This window comes from Sminthopsis crassicaudata, chromosome 5 (genome assembly GCF_048593235.1).
Source record: "Sminthopsis crassicaudata isolate SCR6 chromosome 5, ASM4859323v1, whole genome shotgun sequence".
Taxonomy (NCBI): domain Eukaryota; kingdom Metazoa; phylum Chordata; class Mammalia; order Dasyuromorphia; family Dasyuridae; genus Sminthopsis; species Sminthopsis crassicaudata.
Genome location: NC_133621.1, coordinates 91,349,869 through 91,365,606, shown reverse-complemented (window position 1 = coordinate 91,365,606; position 15,738 = coordinate 91,349,869). Strand labels below are relative to the sequence as shown.

The 15,738-nt window shown below is 35.7% G+C and overlaps 1 protein-coding gene across 1 annotated transcript; it reads right to left on the bottom strand.

Moving 5' to 3' along the window:
* Positions 1-9,975: 9,975 nt before the first annotated feature.
* Positions 9,976-11,419, bottom strand: LOC141543866 (GTPase IMAP family member 4-like). Its single transcript, XM_074269540.1, is given in 2 exon segments — positions 9,976-10,787; positions 11,386-11,419. Coding segments are annotated over 2 exon segments (846 nt in total).
* Positions 11,420-15,738: the final 4,319 nt, after the last annotated feature.

Genomic DNA, 15,738 nt, shown 5'->3' with positions numbered 1-15,738 from the left:
ACTTGTTCTATGGTTGCCCCAAGAGTCTTTATACCCAAATCACCTAAACTGGGATAGCTACCTTTGATAAATCAATGTGACATGATTCCAAGTGACTGATTGTCCATCTTCCTCGGACTTTCTTCCCCTTTCTCAGAGGAAGAGATTTGCCCTAGCAGCAGGTGAGTCTTGTTCAGGTTATGATTTGGAGAAGTCATGATAAACTCACTGAGGGAAGCCCCATCACTGCCCTGACAATGTGGTCTTCTACCTTATGGGTCCTGCTGTACCATTGCTTCTGAGCAAGCCACATATTTGATTGCAAAGCAGGCTGGAAATAGGACCCACTCTCACCGTATTCCCTGGCCTCTACTGTCTTACCCCTGGGCAGCTGAATACTGGAATATTCTTCTAAAGTATCTTTTCCAACATCATCTCAATAACTGTCAGCAGTATGTATCCCAACTTTGAGAAACTGTATCTTTGATAGATCAGCACTGCCCTACGTAGGGAATGAGCTCTCCATTGTAGGAGCTCCTTGGATCTGGTCTCCTTAAACGCTTTTTCCCCTAGACAGATGGACAATTTTTGGATTGATATGATATGATGCCTAGCTGACCTACTTTAGCTCTCTCTTATTCCACACTCTAAAAGATGTTTCTAAGTCTGCTTCCTAATAAGGATCTTTACAATCCTGGAAACTGATTTATGTGCCTCTTAAATGTTAGAGTTCCTTTTCCTATGGATAATTTAGCCAGCTGCTTCTAAGAAAAGTTTGAAGGATCAAAGCCTACATATGTTAGGAAATCTTTTGATTTTTAATGCTATGTGAGAGAGGAAAGTTTTTATTAAACTTAGGGCAAAGTAGATTCATTTGAAATAAAGTCTTTTTTAGCTAAAATAGTGGCAATACTATTCCTGGGTTCAGGTAATAGTGTGCTTTCCTCAGTGTTCCAGAGACCATGGGGTAGCTCCTCACCAAAGCCTTCTACACAGGTACAAACATATGGCATTGTTGACATGATGGGACATCTAGAGAGCAAGAAATTTTGAATGGTCAGCCAAGAATTATTGAGTTAGTGGTATTGGAAATTGAAATTAGAACAAGCTTGCACAGGGTAACTCCTAGTTGGAGGCCCTTCTCTTTTTTTGTGTTTTTTAATGATGTTGACTCTTCATGAATCCATTTTGGATTTTCTTGGCAAATATACTGGAGTGGATTTCCATTTTCTTCTATAATTCAGTTTACCATTAAGGATCTTCAGGTAACTAGGATTAAGGCATTTGTCTAGCAACTCTAAGATACCACTACACACCTGTCAGATTGGCCAAGATGACAGGAAAAGATAATGACGAATATTGGAGGGGATATGGGGAAACTGGTTCAATAATACAGTCTTTTTTTTTAATAGTTTTTATTTACCAGATATATGTAAGGGTAATTTTATATGTATGGGTAATTTTACAACATTGACAATTGCCAAACCTTTTGTTCTAATTTTTCCCCTCCTCCCCCCCCCCCCCCCGCCCCAGATGGCAGGTTGACCAATACATGTTAACTATGTTAGAGAATAAATTAAATACAATATATGTATATATGACCAAACAGTTGTTTTGCTATACAAAAAGAATCGGACTTTGAAATAGTGTACAATTAGCCTGTGAAAGAAATCCAAAATGCAGGCGGACAAAATTAGAGGGATTGAAAATTCTATGTAGTGGTTCATCGTCAACTCCCAGAGTTTTGCTGGGTGTAGATGGTTCAGTTCATTACTGCTCTCTTGGAACTGATTTGGTTCATCTCATTGTTGAAGATGGCCACATCCATCAGAATTGATCATCATATAGTATTGTTGTTGATTTCTGGTCCGGCTCATTTCACTCAGCATCAGTTCCTGTAAATCTCTCTAGGCCTTTCTGAAATCATCCTGTTGGTCATTTCTTACAGAACAATAATATTCCATAATATTCATATACCATAATTTATTCAGCCAATCTCCAATTGATGAGGATCCGTGTAGTTTTCCAGTTTCTGGCCACTACAAAGAGGGCTGCCACAAACATTCTTGTACATACAGGTCCCTTTCCCTTCTTTAAGATCTCTTTGGGATACAAACCCAGTAGCAGCACTGCTGGGTCAAAGGGTATGCATAGTTTGATAACTTTTTGAGCATAGTTCCAAATTGCTCTCCAGAATGGCTGGATATATTCACAGTTCCACCAATAATGTATCAGTGTGCCTATTTTCCCACATCCCCTCCAACATTTTGCATTACCTTTCCCTGTCATTCTAGCCAATCTGACAGGTGTGTAGTGGTATCTCAGAATTGTCTTAATTTGCATTTCTCTGATTAATAATGATTTGGAGCATCTTTTCATATGACTAGAAATAGTTTCAATTTCTTTATCTGAGAATTGTCTGTTCATATCCTTTGACCATTTATTAATTGGATATTGGCTTGATTTCTTATATATTAGTGTCAATTCTCTATATATTTTGGAAATGAGGCCTTTATCTGAACCTTTGACTGTAAAAATGTTTTCCCAGTTTATTGTTTCCCTTCTAATGTTATCTGCATTAGTTTTGTTTATATAAAAACTTTTCAATTTGATATAATCAAAGTTTTCTACTTTGTGACCAATAATGATCTCTAGTTTTTCTTTGGACATACATTCATTCCTCTTCCACAGGTCTGAGAGGTAAACTATCCTATGTTCCTCTAATTTATTTATAATCTCATTCTTTATTCTTAGGTCATGAACCCATTTTGACCTGACTTTGGTGTATGGTGTTAAGTGTGGGTCAGTGCCTAGTTTCTGCCATATTAATTTCCAATTTTCCCAGCAATTTTTGTCAAACACTGAGTTCTTATCCCAAAGGCTGGGGTCCTTGGGTTTGTCAAACACTAGGTAATTAGAGTTATTGATTATTTTGTCCTTTGGACCTAACTTATTCCATTGATCAACTAGTCTATTTCTTAGCCAATACCAAATAGTTTTGGTAACTGCTGCTTTGTAATATAATTTTTACATCTGGTACAGCTAGGCCATCTTCATTTGATTTTTTTTCATTAATTCCCTTGAAATTCTTGACCTTTTGTTTTTCCATATGAACTTTGTTATTATTTTTCTAGGTCAACAAAATATTTTTGGGAGTCTGATTGGTATAGCGCTAAATAAATAGATTACTTTAGGTAATATTGTTATCTTTATTATATTTGCTTGCCCTATCCAAGAGCATTTAATATTTTCCCAATTGGTTAGATCAGACTTAATTTGTGTGGAAAGTGTTTTGTAGTTTTGCTCATATAGTTTCTGATTTTCCCTTGGCAGATAGATTCCTAAACATTTTATACTATTGGTAGTTACTTTAAATGGAATTTCTCTCTATAACTCTAATTGTTGGATTTTGTTAGTGACATATAAGAATGCTGATGATTTATGTGGGTCTATTTTGTATCCTGCAACTTTGCTAAAGGTGTGCATTATTTCTAGTAGCTTTTTAGTAGAATCTCTGGGGTTCTGTAAATATACCATCATATCATCAACAAAGAGTGATAATTTTGTTTCCTCATTATCCACTCTAATTCCTTAATATCTTTCTCCACTCTTATTGCCAAAGCTAGCATTTCTAATACAATATTGAATAGTAATGGTGATAGTGGACAACCTTGTTTCACTCCTGATCTTAATGGGAATGGTTGCAGTCTTTCCCCATTACATATGATGCTTATTGGTGGTTTTAAATAGATGCTACTGATTATTTTAAGGAAAAGTCCATTTATTTCTATACTCTCAAGTGTTTTTAATAGAAATGGATGTTGGATTTTATCAAATGCTTTTTCTGCATCTATTGAGATGATCATATGATTTTTGTTAATTTGGTTATTAGTATGGTCAATTATACTGATAGTTTTCCTAATATTGAACTAGCCCTGCATTTCTGGTATAAATCCTACTTCATCATGATGTATTATCCTGAGGATGATTTTCTGTAGTCTTTTTGCTAATATCTTATTTAAGATTTTAGCATCAATATTCATTAGGGAGATTGGTCTATAGTTTTCTTTCTCTGTTCTCAATCTACCTGGTTTGGGTATCAGTATCATGTCTATGTCATAAAAGAAATTTGGTAGGACTCCTTCATTCCATATTTTTTCAAATAGTTTATATAACATTGGAGCTAATTGTTCTTTGAATGTTTGGTAAAAATCACCTATGAATCCATCTGGTCCTGGAGATTTTTTCTTAGGGAGGTGATTAATAGCTTGCTCTACTTCTTTTTCTGAAATGGGACTATTTAAGCAATTTATTCCCTCCTCTGTTAAACTGGAAAGCCTATATTTTTGGAGGTTGTCCTCCATTTCACTTAGGTTATCAAATTTATTGGCATAAAGTTGGGCAAAGTAACTCATTATTTCTCTAATTTCCTCCTTATTGATGGACAGTTCTCTGTTTTCATTTTTAAGACTAACAATTTGGGGCAGCTAGGTGGCGAGGTGGATAGAGCAACAGCCTTGAATTCAGGAGAACCCGAGTTCAAATTTGGTCTCAGACACTTAACACTTCCTAGCTGTGTGACCCTGGGCAAGTCACTTAACCCCAGCCTGGGGGGGGGAGGGGAAGACTAACAATTTAATTTTCCTCTCTCCTTTTTCTAATCAGATTTACCAAAGGTTTATCTATTTTATTGTTTGTTTGTTTTTTTCATAAAACCAACTCTTAGTTTTATTTATTAGTTCAATAGTATTTTTACTTTCAATATTATTAATTTCTCCTTTTAATTTTAGAATTTCAAGTTTAGCATTTAATTAGGGGGTTTTAATTTGGTCTTTTTCTAGCTTTTTAAGTTACAAGCCCAATTCATTGATCTCTTTCTCTATTTTATTCAATTAAGCCTCCAAAGATATAAAATTTCTCCATATTACTGCTTTAGCCACATCCCACAAATTTTGGTATGATGTCTCATCATTGTCATTATCTTGAGTGAAATTATTAATTGTGTCTATAATTTTCTGTTTCACCCAATCATTCTTTAAGATGAGATAATTTAGTTTCCAATTACTTTTTGACCTACTTACCCCTAACTTTTTGTTGAATGTAGTTTTTATTACATCATGATCTGAAAAGAAAGCTTTTACTATTTCTGCCTTCCTGCATTTAATTTTGAGATCTTTATGTCCTAATATGTGGTCAATTTTTTTATAGGTTCCATGAATTGCTGAGAAGAAAGTATACTCCTTTCTATCACCATTCAGTTTTCTTCAAAGATCTATCATACTTAATTTTCCTAATATTCGATTTACTTCTTTAATTTCTTTCTTATTTGTTTTGTGGTTTGATTTATCTTATTCTGAGAATGCAAGGTTGAGATCTCCTACTATTGTAGTTTTGTTGTCTATTTCTTCTTGCAACTCTCTTAACGTCTCCTTTAGGAAGTTAGATGCTATACCACTTGGTGCATATATATTTAGTATTGAAATCGCTTCATTGTCTGTGCTACCCTTTAGCAAGATACAGTTTCCTTCCTTATCTCTTTTGATTAGATCAATTTTTGCTTTTGCTTGATCTGAGATAAGGATGGCTATCCCTGCTTTTTTTTACTTCCCTTGAAGCATAATAGATTCTGCTCTAGCCTTTTACCTTTACTCTGTATGTATCTCCCTGCTTTAAATGTGTTTCCTGTAAACAAAATATTGTAGAGTTCTGACTTTTGATCCAGTCTGCTATCCATCTCCGCTTAATGGGAGAGTTCATCCCATTCCCATTTACAGTTAAAATTACTAATTCTGTATATCCTGCCATCATATTATCCCCTGATTATGCTTTTTTCCCTTACTCCCTCCCGAACCCCTTCCCCAGCATTAAACTTATGAGCCCCATTTGCGTCACACAGCCCTCCCTCTTTAGTATCCCTCCCTCCTACCTCCTCCCTTTAAAATAATACATTCTTGATGGAAATGTGAACAGATCCAACCATTCTGGAGAGCAGTTTGGAACTATACTCAAAAAGTTATCAAACTGTTCATACCCTTTGATCCAACAGGGTTTCTACTGGGCCTATATCCCAAAGAGATATAGAAAAGAGGGAAAGGGACTCACATGTGCAAAAATGTTTGTGGCAGCCATTTTTGTAGTGGCTAGAAACTGGAATCAAGTGGATGACTATCAATTGGAGAATGGCTGAATAAATTGTGGTATATGAATGCTACGAAATACTATTGTTCTGTAAGAAATGACCAGCAGGATGATTTTAGAGATGCTTAGAGAGTCTCACATGAATTGATTTTAAGTGAAATGAACAGAACCAGGAGATTATTATATACGGCAACAATAAGACTATACAATGATCAATTCTGATGGAAGTGTCTTTCTTCAATATAGAGATGATTCAAAGCAGTTCCACTTGTTCAGTGATGGAGAGCCATCTACATGCAGAGTGAAAACTATAGGAACGGGGTATGGACCACAACATATCATTGTCACTCTCTTTGTTGTTATTTTCTTGCATTGTGTTTTCTTTCTCAGTTTTTCTTTTTCTTTCTTCTTGATCTGATTTTTCTTGCACAACAAGATAACTATAACTATGTATACGTATGTTGAAGCTAACATGTATTTCAACATATTTAACATGTATTGGACTACCTGCCAGCTAGGGGAAGGGATGGGAGGAAAGAGGGGAAATTTTGGAACAAAAGGTTTTGCAAGGGTCAATGTTGGAAAAATTACCCATGCATATACTTTGTAAATAAAAAGCTTTAATAAAATAAAAAAAACATATTTGTCTAGTATCACACAGATTAAATGTCTGTGGACAGATTAGAATTTAAGATGATGAGTTTTCCTGGATCCTCTGTCCACTGCACCCCCCCAGATCCCTGTTTCCTTCTTTATAGAGCCCTCCTAAAGTTTTCCCCTGGAATCAGCACCTCTGTTGGATTAATTACTCAATGGGCCTCACAATATCTACTCCTCTCCAACATGTCTTGACAGCCATCATGAATTGATAGATTGCTCTTATTAATCTTGTTAGAACACCCCTTCTTGAAGCTGTTTTTGCTCTGAGTTTCTGACTTCAGTCTATATCTTCCTGGGGAGGCTGTGTCTCTGTTTCTTCAAATGCCGTTGGAATTCTCTTGAACTAACTCTTCAGCTGCTGGATAGTTTCTATTGGTTGACGATGGAAAACTGGTCCAAACGTGGTCAGGGGTGGGAGGAGGATGGGGTTAGAAGTTATAGAGTTAATCTTTATCCCCATCAAAGATCAGACTGTGCAAATCTGTCTCAGACAGATGTAAGTCTCTCCAAGGTCTGCCTAGACCATTAGCTGTCTTAGCCACTTAACTCTGGAAGGATCCATATACCCCCTGAGTGACTCAAGAATTATACAATTTTTTTTTATCATTTTATTGAAATTTCTCCAAGAGAACTTAAGATATTTACAAGGATATATAATATTTTTCATTGTGAAATAAAAATGTTCATCTCTATTTTATTTGCCTTAGGTATCAAGATAAATGCATTTCCTCAAATTAGGAATCTTAGTTTTTCCTTCCCTCCCTAAAATTTCAGCACACACAAAAGAGGTATTTACACTTGTTAAAATATAATCCCAAGTGACAAGAAAAGATAATGGCAAATGTTGGAGGGGATGAGGGATAACTGGGACATTGATACATTGTTGGTAGAGTTGTGAACGGATCCAACCATTCTGGAGACAATTTGGAATTATGCTCAAAAAGTTATCAAACTGTGCATACATTTGATGCAACAGTGTTATTACTGGGTTTATATCCCAAAAAGATATTAAAGAAGGGAAAGGGACCTCTATGTGCCAAAATGTTTGTGGCAGCCCTTTTTGTAGTGGCTAGAAAATGGAAATTGAATGGATGCCCATCAATTGGAGAATGGTTGCATAAATTGTGGTATATGAATGTTATGGAATGTTATTGTTCTGTAAGAAATGACCAGCAGAATGGATACAGAGAGTCTTGGAGAGACTTACATGAACTAATGCTGAGTGAAATGAGCAGAACCAGGAGATCATTATACACTTTAACAACAATACATATATGATGATCAATTCTGATGGAAGTGGATATCTTCAACAAAGAGAAGATCTAATTCAGTTCCCATTGATCAATGATAGACAAAATCAGCTACACCCAGAGAAAAAACACTGGGAAATGAGTGTAAACTGTTTGCATTTTTGTTTTTCTTCCCAGGTTATTTTTACCTTCTGAATCCAATTGTTCCGGTGCAACAAGAAATTCGTTTCTGCACACATATATTGTATCTAGGATATACTATAACATATTTAACATGTATGGGACTGCCTACCATCTAGGGGAGGGGGTGAAGGGAAGGAGGGGAAAATTTGGAACAGAAGTGAGTGCAAGGGAAAATGTTGTAAAAAAATTACGTATGCATATGTATTGTCAAAAAAAAAGTTATAATTATAAAATTAATTTTAAAAAAGAATGGGTATGATAAGAGTAATGAGCAATTAAAAGGAGAAATTCTTTCCAGGAGGAAAAAAGGAAACAGTGGAGTTCAGAAAGATATTTCTTAATTGTCCGTGAGTTTTGTGTTCTTGCCTTCTGGTTGTTGGGCCAAGGTGCCCTATAAGAACTTAAGAAATGAACATAAGAAATTAGGATATTATATCTAATACTGAATTTTTTTTAAGGAAAAAACTGTGATGGCCCAGAAATGACCTTAAATTTGTAATCAGGAGACTTGGATTCAACTGATGACTAAATCATTTTTTAACCACAGGATTTCCATACTTAATTTCACTTTGAACTGACAGCACATATAATAGAAACTAGACAGAAATAATTCTGACAGTCAAAAGACTTTCTAACAAAAAATTAGAGAAAAATTTAACACACAGGACAAAATAATCTTGAAAATTTCCAAATATATAGTCGCATCATTCTCAGTCTCATTTTGGGCAAAGTGATAATTTTTCTGGTACCTCCAGTTTAACCCTTCAAACTCTTGTTTCATATCATCCTCAAGATTTTGCATTTTCTTCAAAGGATATGAACAGACAATTCTCAGAGGGAGAAATTGAAACTATATCCACTCACATGAAAGAGTGTTCCAAATCACTACTGATCAGAGAAATGCAAATTAAGACCACTCTGAGATACCACTACACACCTGTCAGATTGGCTAAGATGACAGGAACAAATAATGATAAATGTTGGAGGGGATGTGGGGAAATTGGGACACTAATACATTGCTGGTGGAGTTGCGAAAGAATCCAGCCATTCTGGAGAGCAATCTGGAATTATGCCCAAAAAGTTATCAAACTGTACATACCCTTTGACCCAGCAGCGCTACTACTGGGATTATATCCCAAAGAAATACTAAAGAGCGGAAAGAGTCATATATGTGCCAAAATGTTTGTGGCAGCTCTTTTTGTTGTAGCTAGAAACTGGAAGATGAATGGATGTCCATCAGTTGGAGAATGGTTGGGTAAATTGTGATATATGAAGGTTATGGAATATTATTGCTCGGTAAGAAATGATCAGCAGGAGGAATACAGAGAGGCCTGGAGAGACTTAAATCAACTGATGCTGAGTGAAATGAGCAGAACCAGAAGATCACTGTACACTTCAACAACAATACTGTATGAGGATGTATTCTGATGGAAGTGGAAATCTTCAACATAAAGAAGATCCAACTCACTTCCAGTTGATCAATGATGGACAGAGGTAGCTACACCCAGAGAAGAAACACTGGGAAGTGAATGTAAATTGTTAGCACTAATATCTGTCTGCCCAGGTTGCATGTACCTTCGGATTCTAATGTTTATTGTGCAACAAGAAAATGATATTCACACACATGTATTGTACCTAGACTATATTGTAACACATGTAAAATGTATGGGATTGCCTGTCATCGGGGGGAGGGAGGGGGGGTAATTTGGAAAAATGAATACAAAAATTTAAAAAAAAAATTTACTTTTAAATAAAATGTTTATTTTCAAAAAAAAAAAAAAAAAAGATTTTGCATTTTCTTTTCAAATTCTTCCATTTTCTTTTCTATTTCCCATTTTTGCTTTTGCTTCTTCAACTCTCGTATTTGATTTTCATAATTCCATCTCATTTCTTCTCTTTCCCTCTCAAACTGCTCCTTGTAGCATTGTTGAAGAGCTTCTGTATCTTTCTGCAGGAGTGCTTCCACAGATTCATATATACTGTTGGTGTAGTTGCTGCCCCCATTATTTTGCATCATATTTCCAACCATGGCCATCAGCTCTGAAATCTGGGCATCTCTCTGGGCTCCACCAGCATTATTGTCAAATGCACAGCATCGATGGGCACACTTCTCCAACAACGCCTTGAAATAAGAGTCATGAATGGTTCCTAAGTAATCCTCTAGGCTTTATTCTAGTTTGTCTTTTCCAGTGAATACAATGATCAAAAACTTCACTGCTTCAGCTCCTAGAATTTTGTAAAGGCGTTCAATGACTGCCTTCTCCTCCTGGGTGAAACGGCCCACTTGCAACACCAGGAATAGAGTATGTGGTCCTGGAGAGGACAGTGTCATGAAACGAACAATTTCATTCAGATTTTTTTCCTCCCTGGTATCAGTGTCAAAAATGCCTGGACTATCAATAACACAAATGTCCCTCCCATTCCATGTGGTTCTGACTTTCTTGCAGACCTTGGTGACTGACACTCCTGAACACTTGGACTCAAACTCTTTTCTGCCTAGGAGGGTGTTTCCTGTTGCACTTTTCCCAGACCCTGTTTTCCCCACAAGGACAATTTGGAGTTCTGGCTCCCTTGGGTCTGTAGGAAACAAATGAGAAAGAAAAATGAAAGACTTGGTTTTGTAGATGATTCTAATAAAAACTTACTCAGAAATCCTGGCATGACAAGGAGGTGATCCTGAGGTCTTGAAGTTTATGTCCATGCACAATCTGAAATAGGTCCTAACAATATGGGAAGTTTGAATATGGCCAGCTCTCTGTTGTTCTAGTAAAATGCACAGATCTTTATTAGCAGAAGGGAGGCCATCTCCACCAGGTGACTTTTATTTGGGGGGATATTAAAAGATGAGAATTTATTACATTTATATAACTGCAAATATCACCTTTCCTCTGAGACATAAAGTGAATGAATCATCATTGCATGTTGGAAAACACACATATACATATTTATACATAACCAATTTTTATGCAGCCATTTTAATAATTGTGACCTTTTCCTGTATGTTATGATCTTTGTGTGATGTGAAAGTTTATTCCTCTCTACCTAAAGACTCTGAATTACTATTTCATAAAAAGAATCCCAAAGGAAAAAAGCTCTAATTCTGAATTCTGAGAGCAGATAGATGTATATGTATGTACACACACACACACACACACACACACACACACACACATACACAACTTGTCTTGCATTTTTGGTTGTTGCAACATGGTTAATACAGATATACGATTTGCATGACTTCAGATGTACAAATAGGTACCATATGGCTTGTTTTTTCAATGAGTGAAGTAAGGGATGGATAGAGAGTATTTGGAATTCAAAAAATGAATTAAAACAGACAAAAATGAGTAAATATTTAACAAAAAAACCATAAATAAATAACTTTATTTTCCATCCCCTTTAGAATCTAATTGAACATCTCACAGGTAAAATACCAGAAAAAAAAAAACAAAAAAAACCCTGAGCACCTGTATAAATTTCTGATTCCTCCTTTATGAGAAGAAGTTTAGGTCATTCTTTTATCATTTAACAGATAATTCATGGGTTTCTTTTAAGGACTGTCTATTAGCTTTCCATAATTGTCCTGACTCAGTTGCCCTAATTGTCCTGACTCAATTTCCCTAAATTATTCTGCCTCAGTTTCCCTAAATTGTTTTTGCCTCAGTTTCCATAAATTGTTCTGCCTCAGTTTCCTTAATTGTTCTGCCTCAATCCCCTTAGTTGTAAACCCTCCTCTGGTTCATGAAGACTGATATAACTCAGGGCTATTTTCTCTAAGATTATAAATTGTCAATGTGTAAACTCAGAAAGGGGGACTCCAGACTTTCTGTCTGTAGTCAGACACTTTCTTAACTCCCAGCTTGTTAGAATTTATGGTCCTACCCCCCCTTCAAACTGTCAGAACTGGATTTATGATTCCTGCTCACCAGAGTTTGGACTCCTGCCTTTGTTTATTTACTGTGTATAAACATGTCATTGAGAACTCAGATTGGTGGCTGGATGCTGGCTGGATGCCGGATTCTTGGAGATGATAGTCTTATTCAGCCCAGGACCAAATCATGGATCCATTTGGTCCCAGTAAATCTCTCCCTTTCAAATAAAATATTAGAAAACTGTCTAATCTCTATCTTGCCTCAGTTTCTCTGGCATTACACTATTGTCCCTAAAACCAGTCTAGCATGTCTTGTATAATTAGTATCATAGTTGAATGCCCATATTGGCTTAGACAATCAAACAATATTGCTTAGTTTCTCTATAATTCCCTAGTTAACCAGTTTTTTAAAATCTGGGAATCTTTTAGTTCTTTCCCTTGATCAGTTTTTTCTGACCAGGAGAAAGAAGAGATTATTTGCCTCAGTTACTACCTATCTTTATTCACTGAGGCAAACTGACACTTGTTAAAGACCTTAAGACCATGGATTTCCATTGTATCTAGAGTCCTCTCCACAACTCCAGATCCATATTTAATCACTGGACCCAGATGGTTCTAGAGGGGAAAGTGAGGCAAGTGACATTGAATAGCCCTCCCTCACTTCAATTCAAATTACTTGCATGTCATGGCATCATCTCCCTGATGTCATGGTCCTCTTCAAGAAGAAGGACAAAGGGTAGCTAGGTGGTATAGTTGACAGAGCCCCAGCCAAGAAGTCAGGAGGATCTGAGTTCAAATCTGGCCTCTTAATACTTAATACCTGACACTTAATACTTAATTACTTGACCCTGAGCAAGTCACTTAACCCCAATTGCCTTAGCAAAAAACAAAAAGTAAAAAAGAAAAAGAAATGGAAAAGGAAAAAAAAAAAAGAAAGAAGGACAAGCAACAACAAATTCCAAGACCGGGATCTAAAAACTGATTAGTAAATAACAACTTGGTCTTCATCTAACATCATCCTTAAATCTCCACCTCATCATTCTGTCCAAATTAGACATCTCTAATGGAGATCAAAGAAGGTCTTTTCATAAACCAAAAAGGGAAACTAAGTCATTTTTGGAACTCCGCTTTAGATGCATATTTAAAGTATTACATCATCCTCCTATGTATAGCCCAATTGGGCTTTAGAAAGACATAAAGAATATAAATTTCTTGTTCCCTTTTCTCCTTCCTAATGTAAAGACTTAGGTTACCACATTGTTACTTATTGAGAGGTATATTTGCCACCAAATGAAATAAGAGCACCACAAATAAATCTCATTCCATTAAAAAACAAACAAACAACAACAAAAAAATTTCCTCAAATTCACAAATTCCACATTATCATTGTGAATTGTAAAGAGTCCTGGTTGAGGTTTCCTTCTGTCTTCTTAATTAGGATTTTATAGATGAGCATCCACCTAAACCTAAACTCTTTGACTCCTAGGACCATAAATCAAAAAAAAAAAAATCTTTCTTAACTGACCTCAAATAGATTAAAGATCATTGTAGTCCTATAATGCTTATCTCTCTCCACCTATGACAGTATTGAATGATCTTAGCATATAGATCTGGAAGAACAAGCAGCAGATAGCATCTTTTGTCCCATCAATCACCATCCTATAACTTTCTCTCCTGCCCGCATCTTACAAGAGAAGCACATTCATTATATCCATCATTATATCCCATTAGGAATGGATTTTCTTGTACAAAAGGGGAAAGTTTCTCCTCACTTTAGGAGAAACTGCCATACTACCTACCACCTTAATCAGGAAATTAATTTCTTAAGTAGAATATAAGAATTCTTCAACAGAATGCTGGCTCCTTGCTAGAAAGAATAACTTCTTTCTTTGTATTTGAATCAACCAACACTAAATACAGTGTTAGAGATTTAGTAAGTACTTAAGACTTCTTATTTAATTGGATTAATTGACTGCAGCATAGTCTTTCTATCTATAGCCAGTTCTAAAAAAGTATTCTTTAATAGACCAATTTTGACCACCTAAATCTCCTATTGGTTTTTCCTCCTTTCTTTTCTTAGCAAAGATGACACATTATCATATCAACATTGAATGGAAAAGGCATTTTCCTTCTGGGATAATCATTGAAATAAATTTGAGGAATTTCCCAAGTGTCCTTAATCTTAAACTCCCTGAATTCAAAGAGCCATCCCTCATGCTTCTTCTATGAGGGGACTGAATTCAAAGGCATGGAAAGATTGGTAGTATAGGGCAAGAGGGGCAACCAGGGGCTGTTAGAAATTGGAGTAAAGGCAAGAACATGGAAGAAGTGTTTACATCTAGGTTCTGAGATAAGAACAAATTTTTTTTGTTCAAAAATTTGACAAAAATCAAGGGGAAAATTGAAAAAAAGTATGGCAGAAATTAGGCATTGACCAACATCTAACACCCTCTTCCAAGATAATAAAGAAATAGGTTCATGATTTAGATATAAAGGTAATGCCATAAGCAAATTAGGAGAAGAAAGGATAATCTGCCTCTCAGATCTATGGAGAAAGAAAGAATATATGGCCAAAGAAGAACTAGAGAACATTATGAAATGCAAAATGGATAATTTTGATTACATTGAATTTTAAAAGTTTTATAACAAACAAAACCAATGTAGCCAAGATTCGAAGGGAATCAGAAAAATGGGGGAAATTTTTATACCTAGTGATTCTGATGTAGGCCTCAAATTCATAAAAATACAAGCCATCCCCTAATTGATAAATGGTCAAACCATATGAACAGACAATTTTCAGAGGAAGAAATTAAAGCCATTTCTAGTCATATGATAAAAGGCTCTAAATCACCTTTGATCGGAGAAATGCAAATTAAGACAACTCTGAATTATGGTATATGAATATAAAGGAATATTATTTTTCTATAAGAAACAATGATTAAGCTGATTTCAGAAAAGCTTGGAGAGACTTACATGAATTGTTGCTAAGGAAAGTGACTAGAGCAAAACCAAAATTATGTTATGATCAACTGTGATGGACTTCACTCTTTTCAACAATAAGGTGATGCAGGCCAATTCCAATAGATCTGTGATGGAGAGATTCATCTGTATCCAAGGAGAGGACTATAAAGATGGAATGAGGATCACAACATAGTATTTTAACTTTTTGTTGTTGTGGTGGTTTACTTGCTTGTTTTGTCCTTTCTCATTCCCCCCCACCTTTGATCTGATTTTTCTTATGAAGCATGATAAAGGTGGAAATATGTTTAGAAGAACTGAACATGTTTAATCTATATTGGATTACTTGTTTAGGTAAGGGGGAAGGTAGAGAGGGAGGGAGAAAAATTTGGAATACAAGATTTTCCAAGAGTGAATGTTGAAAACTAATTTTGCATGTATTTAAAAAATAAAAAGCTATTATTATATTTTAAAAAAGAAAATAATGGGATTGAGTTAGCAGTAGATGCCATTCTCCTAGTTTCATAGTATCCTCTTTCCAGAACACAGCTTGCCTTTCTCTGTTAAAATAGTGAGCTACTAGCCAGAAACTGCCTTAGTCCCAGGGTAATGGTAAGAAAGTGAGGAGTAGGTAGGGCTAAGGAAATAAGGTTCTAGCAAACAGGAAAAGAAAACACAACACTTGACATATTTAATTCA